Source organism: Aplidium turbinatum, chromosome 1 (genome assembly GCF_918807975.1).
Source record: "Aplidium turbinatum chromosome 1, kaAplTurb1.1, whole genome shotgun sequence".
Classification (NCBI taxonomy): domain Eukaryota; kingdom Metazoa; phylum Chordata; class Ascidiacea; order Aplousobranchia; family Polyclinidae; genus Aplidium; species Aplidium turbinatum.
The window spans coordinates 58,927,499-58,938,495 of record NC_137472.1 but is presented as its reverse complement, the minus strand read 5'-3'; the positions used below and the strand labels follow the sequence as shown (position 1 = coordinate 58,938,495).

The 10,997-nt window shown below is 38.3% G+C and overlaps 1 protein-coding gene across 1 annotated transcript; it reads right to left on the bottom strand.

The window, feature by feature from the left end:
* Nucleotides 1-5,235: 5,235 nt before the first annotated feature.
* LOC145773435 (uncharacterized) lies at nucleotides 5,236-10,170 on the bottom strand. Its single transcript, XM_082584802.1, has 6 exons — nucleotides 8,968-10,170; nucleotides 8,175-8,403; nucleotides 7,430-7,594; nucleotides 6,754-6,924; nucleotides 6,447-6,599; nucleotides 5,236-6,288 (listed from the first exon to the last, which is right to left on the bottom strand). Exons 2-6 carry the CDS (start codon nucleotides 8,386-8,388, stop codon nucleotides 5,912-5,914), a joined length of 1,080 nt encoding a protein of 359 aa, XP_082440928.1. The 5' UTR covers nucleotides 8,389-8,403; nucleotides 8,968-10,170; the 3' UTR covers nucleotides 5,236-5,911.
* Between the last annotated feature and the right edge of the window lie 827 nt (nucleotides 10,171-10,997).

The window sequence follows — 10,997 nt, the reverse complement described above, 5'->3', positions numbered from 1 at the left end:
GCCATGATATAGAAGTCTTTCAGGCTAAATAGGCATTTCCTGCAATCCTTGACTGGAAGCTTTTCATCGACAGCTCATCTAAAATATCACAGCTGGATTGTTGAGTAACGCAGACAAGTGTCCCTCCATTCTTCCGGCTTACTCCGAAGTTTATATAAAGGAAGAACATTAAAACATCAAAATCGTGATGAGTGCATTGAAGTAGGACCTCTACAATTGGGAGGTCGTTGGTGATTTCAAGATGGTGGCTTTCATAATGGTGCTTCCGGGTGGTTCTATCAAGTTTTGATGCTGTCTTTGTCTTTGGGATAACAGAAACACCGTTTTTCACAAGAAGAGGAATTGGCCTCCAAGAACCACCTATGAGATTGGACCTTATAATGTAAAACAACAACCTCCGGTAGATGCAACAAAAATACTGATGTCTTCTCTGCACATAAAACTAGGTCTTAAACAACTCTACAGAGGGTGGAGCGGAGCATTCAAGCAATTAAAGAGCTGTTTTAAAACTTTGCAAGATGCAAAAACCAAAGCTGGAATATTTACGTAATCTGAAGTGAAGCGACTGATAAACTCCATTTACTTTCATGATCGAGATGCTGTCTAAAGTATAACAGACAGCTTGGACCTGTTTCATGTCTGTAGTTAACAGATTTTGGGGCAATCACAAGACAGAGAACTATAGGACAGGGTACTTTTTGATCAACTTAGGGATGCATATTAGAATATGGGATTAATATTATATCATTATTATAATGGCTGTGGCTATTCTTACAACATATTGTAAAAATAGCCTCAGAAGCTATTCTTACAAGCACCACTCAAGCATTACGTTTGACATCAATATGCGCTCATGCGTGATCTGGAGCTGGTATACAAGTCGCCAACCTGGTTAAAAAAGCGATGACGTCACAGAGGAGGAATCCACCAAAAAATGGTGTAAAAGTGGGGTGAAATCAGTCAACTATGACAAAAAAAAGCATGCAGGTGTCCGCCTTTACTTAGAAAAGAGTTAAACTTGACCAAGTTTAACTATTTATCCGAAGAATACTTCTAAAGATACCAGCATTTAATCAAGAACATATCTCTGTCGTTTCTGCTTCGATTTTTACAATTGAACCATTGCTGGAAAGCACAAGCTATCGTTTATCCAAATGAAGGTCAGCCAGACTCTAAAAGTTAAAAATATTTCCTAGGTAAAGAGTTAAACTTGACCGACTTTAACCATTTATCCCAAAAATACATTTAGAGATACCAGCATTTAATAAACGCTAATCTAAAGAACATATCTCTGTCTATTTACAAGCAAAAGTTGAGGTTGATAGCTTTTTCACAAAGCGAGCAACCGGGCTTCAAACACAAGCAAATAGCGCCCGATGACTCGTTGCATTTCCGAATCGAAGCAAGTATACAAGTCTCCCCGGTCTGCGATCATTATATGTCTTTATTAAATTAGTTGTAAGTTGCTTGTTTCTGCTTCGATTTTAACAATTGAACCGTTGCTGGAAAGCACAAGCTATCGTCTACCCAGATAAAGGTAAGCCAGACTCTAAAAGTTAAAAATATTTCTTAGGTAAAGAGTTGAACTTGACCGACTTTAACCATTTATTCCAAAAATACCTTTTAAAGATACCAGCATTTAATAAACGCTAATCTAAAGAACATATCTCTGTCTATTGACAAATAAAAGTTGAGGTTGATAGCTTTTTCACAAAGCGAGCAACCGGGCTTCAAACACAAGCAAATAGCGCCCGATGACTCGTTGCATTTCCGAATCGAAGCAAGTATACAAGTCTCCCCGGTCTGCGATCATTATATGTCTTTATTAAATTAGTTGTAAGTTGCTTGTTTCTGCTTCGATTTTAACAATTGAACCATTGCTGGAAAGCACAAGCTATCGTCTACCCAGATAAAGGTAAGCCAGACTCTAAAAGTTAAAAATATTTCTTAGGTAAAGAGTTGAACTTGACCGACTTTAACCATTTATTCCAAAAATACCTTTTAAAGATACCAGCATTTAATAAACGCTAATCTAAAGAACATATCTCTGTCTATTGACAAATAAAAGTTGAGGTTGATAGCTTTTTCACAAAGCGAGCAACCGGGCTTCAAACACAAGCAAATAGCGCCCGATGACTCGTTGCATTTCCGAATCGAAGCAAGTATACAAGTCTCCCCGGTCTGCGATCATTATATGTCTTTATTAAATTAGTTGTAAGTTGCTTGTTTCTGCTTCGATTTTAACAATTGAACCATTGCTGGAAAGCACAAGCTATCGTCTACCCAGATAAAGGTAAGCCAGACTCTTAAATAACCAATGCACTATGGTACTTCCACCATAATAGTGGAAGTACCATAGTGCATTGACTATTTACAAAAAGTGAATACCGCACATGTTAAACAAAAACTGTACATATTTTGAGCACAGCACAGTAATTGTTAGGCCAGATCATCATCCATGTGTCCCTCCTCTCCTTGCCTAGATGAGACCTGCCATTTGTCCTCGCAACCCTTTTTGTTTCCCGACCAAACTGAGAAGTTTAGAGTTTCGTTATTTGTTGGATGCAAATAGACGCATGCTTACATTTTTGACCACCTTAAAACACTAAACCAGTTTCTGCTCGACATAGCCTACAGTGTTCAATTTTTGTCCCAGGAATCAACTTTTCAAGCAATACTTTCCCTACTTTGTGTGCACTAACATCCTAATTTATATGCCATTGTTAACAATTGCGATATTCGTGAATTCATTTGAGGCTTTGGGTACCGGAATCAATATATTTGAACTAGCAAATTCATCCACAACACTTTCCACAAGGCCGTTACTTAACACTAAGCACGCATATGCGCTGCGATTTGTGGTCGTGTTAGAAACTGAAAAAAACCTTGGTGTGAAGATCACAGAATTGTTCAAAATGTGAGCTCAGTAGCCTATTAGGGCAAAGTGGGGCGTGTTGTCACAATTTTTACAAATCAGCATATATCTCGTTCTGTACCAATAGTATCGAGATGCTAGATAGTGCAATTGAGAGAGGTATCATTCGACTTCTTTTTGCTACAGCTAAAGTTTTTCTGGATTATTTCGTTTTTACATAAATGCATGTTTAATGCAAGTGAATGGGCTGTGACAACACGCCCCACCCCGGGGCGTGTTGTCACAGAGCATGGGGCGTGTTGTCACAAAATTTCTGCACATGCTTTATGACTAAAATATGACAGAAACCAACAAAAAATGGTTTTAATACAGGCTGAACGAATAAAAAAATATACGAAATGCAAAAAAATTTAATTTCAACATATTGGTAAAAATTTTATGCCCATTGTCAAAAACAATAAAAATGTCATCTTGAGAATTATTTGTCACTATCGAATATATGTGTGTATCATTATCTAATATTAATTTTTATTACCTAAAAAAACGTTGTATTTTAACAAATACGCATATTACCTCGTTGTATAAGCATAAATAATTTTTTATGTTTCTTAATATTAAAAATGCACACCACGGGGCGTGTAGTCACAGCTGTGACAACATGCCCCGTGGTATGAAATCACGTGGTTTCAACAACCATGTATACATCTCTACTTGCATGTCTTATTTGTTTGGTATGATGAAAAGAACAGGCTTAAAGCTAACGAATGGTACCTTTTCTGATCAGTTATGATCATACCTTAGTTTGCCAGACCATTTTTTAGTTTAGTTATAAAACCTGATTTTGCCCAAAATTCAATGGTACTCCTCATAATTTCTGCTGTGGTGACAAATTTATTAACCTTCACTGCTTGTACGAAAGAGAACTGAAAACTATGCCTTCCATTGAAAACTCGTGGTTATACGCTTAGGTTATCACATGGAAATCGTGCTGTGACAACACGCCCCACTTTGCTTGCAACTGCATGGTGCTATCAACGTGCAAAACAACTCGGCTCCAGGTCCCCTGCGGTCACAGACACGCATATTATCCCTGAATAGGGGGGTATCGCGTTTGCCAATCGCTCATTGTCGCCTGGTTTGATTGCAAACAAGTCTGTTCTATGTAGTTGCTTTCTTCATTGCGTCCAGTATGCCAGCACAATTGCTTTATCATCGCGAACGCCATTGTCACTTTTCCTCATCCACCTTTCCCAGGCTTGTTCGCGATGAAAGGCACAGAGTAACACGTAGCAATCTGCGGAACAAGAAGTCGTGGGCACTGAGTGGTAAAGTACAGTAGCAACTTAACAGTGACGACACAAATGCATGAGCAATGGAGACAGCACACAAGCAACGAAAATGTTAATGCAATTCACTAACTTGAAAAAACGCTTTCGATGGCCTTGATTTCCGCCTCACATTAATCGGTCATGAAAAACGAAGGGTTCCAGTTTTCTGACCACCCTTTTACAACAGAAAGTGCTTCTGCTATGTCCGAAGCTTGTTCATTTTGGATAATAAACGTAGCAACAACCTGGTAACTAACATTCGTTCTGACGCAAAGAAAAAATAGAGGAAGGGAATACTTGGACGTCTTGTAAGTTGCATCCAAGAGGCAAATGCCTTGGCCGAAACGATGCAACAATCGTATTCTCTTCATCTAAGATGAGTTACAATCAACTAAATTTTCATCTTCTGATAGTAGCCTACAGAAATAATATACGGTACTGTAGGCTACGTAACATTGAAAACCACCAAGCCTACTACGTGAATATGGTAAAAAATAAATTGTCTCAAAACAAACATTGGTTGTGACCCAAACCCTGCCTTTGGTTACCGCTGGACATGTCACTTGGTCCAATCAATAACACCACATAGGCGTATGGATTTGGCAAACTAGATGGAAAAAATACAAAAGAGGTCAGTGAAGTAGGCTAGGTCACTTTGAATCAACAAAGCTTTTACACCTGAAAACTGCGTGTCTTTAAGAAACGAGATGAAAAGTTGATGAAACAGAACACATTTACATATGTTTATAGCATTTTTTGCAGTTAGTAAACCGTTTCCTCTTTTATGATGCCTAACCTCCACTTTGGTGAAAACACTGTGCTTTGCAGAAACCTTTTCAGAATCTTTGTCAACAAAGAAAAGGCTTATTATTGTAGTATGAATATCAACACTTATTACACTAGTGAATTACAATGACAAGCTTCGTTCCTGCTTTTGCTTCGTACTCTTCAATGGATCTCATGGCATCTTCAACTGAAGCCAACCACTTCAACAATAAACAATTGATTTTTTATTGTTATAAACTTATGGATCTTCATCACCCGTTTTTTGCCATAAGAAATCAAAGCATTTATGCCATAGCCTAAGATTACAGTGAAGAAATGTAAATACTACACACATGCAACAAATCTGGATTTAGCGAGTATAAGGTAGCTGATAGTTTGAAGCTCCAGTTTTTCTTCTTTCCTTCCACTATAAATAGACTATTTCACCACATTTAGGTTTGTTTTATTCTGATGACAGCTCCTGATGAGTCAGTCAAAAAAAAAACTGCAGCTTCGAGCTACCTTTTACTTGCTATTTTCAAGTTCTGTACCACCATTTGCTATGAAAGAGTTCAACATATACTAATTGTGTGAAGTTGGAAACAGTAAAATAGTTGAATATTGGTGAACTGTTGAAGGTCTTGTTGGACCGTAGTATATTGCAGCAACTACATTACAAACCTGTACTAGTCCATGACTTTCAGCCAGCTCTCCCAAAGAATGTTAAATGTCCTAAATGAATCAGAACTTTTAATGCCAGGATTGGACTCATTAGTCATTCAAGAACACATCGTTAGCGTTTTATGTGAGGACCATTGAAGAAACGATTTTTATCAAATGTAAGGCCAATAGTAAGGCCAATAAGTCTTTTCGTAGGTCACGGTTTACATATCCTTGGTTTGATTGACAAACCGAGATTGCAGTATCACCTGAACATTCAATGTCACTTCTCCATAAGGTTGCATTTCCTGCAGAACCAAGACTTCGTTTTTGGCGGCATTGTTCTACCAAGACATCTCAGATGGTGCCAATCCAGACACGAGTCGCACATGATGCTGTCGCCTGCATCAAGATCTAAAATACAGGAGGTGCACAACCAGCGGCCTTTATTTCGCAAAGTGGTCAGTAGGTTCTCCATCAACTTCCAACCGTCAAAAGAAAAATGTCTTCGCACAGAAGCAATGGCAATGTTTTCATCTAAACACTTCATTGGAATTCTTTCGGGCAATGTTTCAATTTCATTTTCTTTGATCAGTCGATCGCTGAATGGACGCAAGACCTCTTCTACTACCTCAGAATCGACAAACCAACTGAGTATTGCTGAAAAATATGACCATGGGTGACTTTGTTTGATGTAGCCTACGTACGCTTTGACGTAGCCTATCGGCTAGGCAGGCCCACAGAAGTCAAAGTGTAGTTTTTTAAACTAACGTAGGCTATAACAAAAATGAAGTCACACAAACATAAATGCAACAAACCTGCTTCTTTCTGAAAAGACGACTTCAGTCTGAATGGAATTGGTCCGCTCTTTTTTTGTCTCTTGCGTGGTAACCCAATGACTGTCAATCCAGCTCCTTTTGGCCTGCCACGTTTCATCATCTTCGGTGGAAATTTAATTGATCCTGCATCATCTGTTAATAAACACAACGAGAATCGAATATAGGCTACAACGTAGAAAACATCACTATTTCAACGTTTTTATTAAAAAATTAATAAACATAGTGCATTATGCAATGCAAGAAAAAACAACTAATCAAAAATGAATGTTTCAGAAACAGCACATACTTGTAAAAGACTGAATAGAACTGGACGGTGTCTGCATCATAATCGCACTGGTATCAACGGTCGACAAGACGTCACCGGGTGTGTGCTGTGAACTACTACTTGAGACTGTAGGAAGTGCAATTCCAGGATCATTGCTGGAAGATGTTGCAGCAGCACTTCCAGTATCAGTGCCTGAAAAGGATCACCTCTGAGCAATGAAGAAACAATAGAAGCGTTGCACGAGTCTTTACTGGACAATTATTGGATGTGTTGCACTGTTGCAATGGGGGCCAAACTGACGAGGTTACGGTCCTGGGCGGAACATAATGTCGTATAATCGTAAATACGTGCACTGGCAGTAGATATTGTGATATACCGTATTTTGAGTTGGAAGCGAGCACTTGAGGTGTCAACAAATCTACATTAACCTTTTGAAAACAAGATTTTGTTGCAGCCAAAACATGCTTCTGGCGTGGTTACAGAATGCCAACCAATCCAGTATCTATCAAAATCTGCTAGGTGTTTCTCGATGATTATTTGCACAATGCTGCATCACCTGTCAATAAACTCACTAGTTATCAAATAATGCAGACCGTGCTATAATCTTAAGAAACATGAAACGTAGTGTAAGCGCAGCATGCAATGCAAGAAAAAAAAACAACTAATCAGAAATGAAGCTTTCAGAAACAGCACATACTTGTAAAAGACTGAACAGAACTGGACGGAGTCTGCATCATAATCGCACTGGTATCAACGGTCGACAAGATGTCACCGGGTGTGTGCTGTAAAGTACTGTTTGAGACCGTAGGAAATACAATTCCAGGATCATTGCTGGAAGATGTTGCAGCAGCACTTCCAGTATCTGGTAATCGTACTGGTAATCGTACTGGTAATCCGCAGTTCGCTGCAGTAGACGGAGTCTATTGACCGGTAAACCAGGCGGTCAACACTTTAAATTGAACTGGCAATGGTGGGAATTGAACCCATGTCATCGAAATAATTCATCTGCAGTCTAAACCATTACAGCGAGAGGTCAATCGCGAATTGCTTAATTGACATTATATCTGAAATGGTTCAAGAAGAATGCTCACACACAATATCATGTGACAATCAATCTGCAGCAGCGACCTATAGATTGCAAATACGCCTAAGGTGTTGACCAATGTTACAGGCAACCTGGTAGCATATTCTTGCATTGCTGCAGTACTACAATGATGCAAAAAAAAATAGATTTATCCAAGGTCATGACCCTGACCACAGCTTGCACACACACCTCCGGCTCTAGGCCGGAGTCACATCACCTCCAGCACGGAGCCAGAATTTGACCGGAACCGGAGCTCATTCTATCACTACTTATCATACTGCACGTGGAAAGTCATCTCTACTATTTAGCATGAACATATCTTGTATAACAGACAAAAAAGTTTTGTCTGTCGACTAACCTTTTTCTTTCATCATTTCATTAATAAGTTCATCATAGGTGTTTTCATACAAAGGTCTCTGTTTTGCGGCAATATTATGCAGATCTTTAAGAATAACTGTTTTTCCTGTAGAATCTGCAATGTGCTTTAGTACCAACTTTTTATTTGCTTTGGTGGCAAGCATTTCTCCGATCACACTGCTTTCTGTTTCATTTAATCTTCGTTGTTTAGGCATCAAATTAAATGCATTCTGAAAAATAATTTATATGCACATAATCAAGAAAACGACATATCATTTGACAGGTGTCCAACCCACAGAGATGGGCAAGATCACCAGGTTTGGTGATTCGGCGGCTTGAATATGACCAGTTTCGCACAAACTGGTCATATTCAGCATGTGCGTAGTCATGCGCGCAAAGTGAAATGACCACTTTACCATGTCTTACGATGAAGTCAAGATCAGAAAATCTGTCTTGCAACATTTTTAACGTGTTTTAGTACAGTAGCAAACAATATTTGAACTTCAAGTGTCATAATCAAAATGCAATTGTACACGAAAAGTAATTTTTTGGATAGAGGGGGGTTTTGGACGGAAATTTCAAATTTGTTTTACTAGAGGTCTTAGAATGTACTGTTGTATCCTAAAACCTGGGTTAAAATTGAATTTGAAAAATAAGCCGATTAACCCCCCCCCCTAATGTTATTGCTCTTTTTTATCCTTCACATAATTTCTGATGAAAGCCTCATCATATACAGAGCTAGTGTGACCATAGCTCAAAGGCTATGACTACTACAAAGGGTTATTTCCACTTACTTCATTGAAATCATGATTATGATCATTGACATTACTAATCTCAGTGATGCATAGTGCTTTTCCATCTGACGTTGCATTTACTTTGATTCCAAATGGACAACCTTTGATAAAAGTACTGAAAAACAACAAAGATGAGGCGACATAGGCCGTGTTGAATCACCCATAAGTACACTTGAATTAGCCATAACTCACGTTGAAGTAGCCTACCTGCAAGTCATGTCGAATTGCCCATAAGTTTAGGGGGGTATGTTAAAATACAAATTTTGAGTACAAACTCTGAGTACCCCCCAAAATTATGTCACTGGGAGTAAAAAAACATATTATGAAAAAAATTTTGGATTGCCCCTTCGGGAACTCCCCGCTACCGGGGGGTTTTATGACCGATTGTCAAAATACATGGGATTTGATACCTACAATTTGAACCGGTTGTCATAGAAGGCTGGGACCAGTCTCAAAAGTTTCGTTTTGAAAAGTTAAGATAGGAATGTAACAGTTTCAGAAGTGTCAGGTGTATGGACAGGCCCATTTTGGTCCAAAACGGCCTATTTGGCCTATCGTGATTGTATGAAATTCAAAATTTTACCTTAATAAGTTTGAAATCGGGATATTTTTTTGTTTAAAACGTTATGATTCGAATTAGTACTTTTAAATGAATCATATGCATGTCTAGTTGTAGAAAATTGATTGATTATATGACGTCATTACGTTTAAAATCAGAGACATTTTGGGTAATGTCATAAAAATTGAAATATAGGTATTACAGCCAGTCATTATAAAGCATTTTCAATTTTCTTGCCCATGTTTGCTCTTTTGAAATATAAATATATGTACGTGTCAGTTACCAATACGACGTAAGACGTATTATATATATAATATTCAGCATACTGTATATATACTGATAAAATAATAAGAACAGGAGGCTATTGCTTTCATCATCATCATAATCCATCGTCGGTTTGTTCCCCACTAGTGGGGGTGGCCGATTGTTTCCTCGCAGCAATTGTTTTAATTCCTTTTCTCCATTTCACTCTGTCCCTTGCATCTTCCTCCTTCAGTCCGACTTTTTTAAATTCTTCCTTCACTTGTTGTTTCCACGTTCTTCTTGGACGACTATGTAATATTAAATGATAGTTTGTTTGTTTGTGCATTTGCAGTTTGTGTATTATTTTGTTGTTTTGTTTTGGATATGGACAGCTTTGTCTGACGCATATAAAGAATAATCATAGTTATGTTTCAAAGGTCCAATGTTATGGAAGTATTGTGTAGTTCCAGATATCAAATTAGTTAGTGTTTTTTATCTTTTCATTAAGAGCTTCATTCAATAGTTGAACTGTTTCATTTGAAACACAGCATTTGATCCGGGCAGATCTGACATACGACACATCCAAGCTATTATGAATGATCTGATAAGTATCAGTAACAAGAAGTTCAGGATTTTCAGGGGAAATCCATATTTCTCCATGTCTACTGTTGCCAACCTTCTTGAAGTATGTAAGTAGTAAGGCATCATCATTCACAACTTCAGCAATGTTAGCAAGGTACCAGTGTTATTCACTTCCTTCAATCCAGATGGCAGCTACAAACTCACCAACTTGATAGGCTGGTGCTGCAGAATCAGCTTCCTGGTCATTTGATGTGGAGCTTGAATTTGCCTCTGTAAGCAAATGCAGAGCAGAAAGCACACTTTGGAGGTCTAACATTGTTATAGTTGCACATGAACGTGGATTATCTAACTAGCTGATAAGGTTGTTGCCATAGTCTTCAAATCTGGAATTTTTATAGTCTCATTTCAGTCGGAATATTAAAGCACTTGATTTTAGGGAGTGGCATGTCTTCTTTGCATAGCGAAATTCAGTGCAAAGTCTTTTGTTCTTTATGTGTGATCTGTTACAACATCACTTAGAAGGTAAGCACTCACCTCCTCAGAAGTGGTGAAAGGCCCTGGTGGATTTTGCGCTTTCAGGAAATCTAAATCAGCAAGTTTACTTTGCTCTGCTCTGATATTAAGAGCTTCTTTTTCAGAGTAACAT

Bases quoted from the DNA above. Each gene is read 5' to 3' on its own strand.
- LOC145773435 (XM_082584802.1), bottom strand. From the start codon at position 8,388: ATGCCTAAACAACGAAGATTAAATGAAACAGAAAGCAGTGTGATCGGA. The intron at 6,925-7,429 runs GTATGTGCTGTT...GATCCTTTTCAG, and splicing joins TTCTGTTCAGTCTTTTACAA to GCACTGATACTGGAAGTGCT. The intron at 6,600-6,753 runs GTATGTGCTGTT...GTTTATTAACAG, and splicing joins TTCTATTCAGTCTTTTACAA to ATGATGCAGGATCAATTAAA.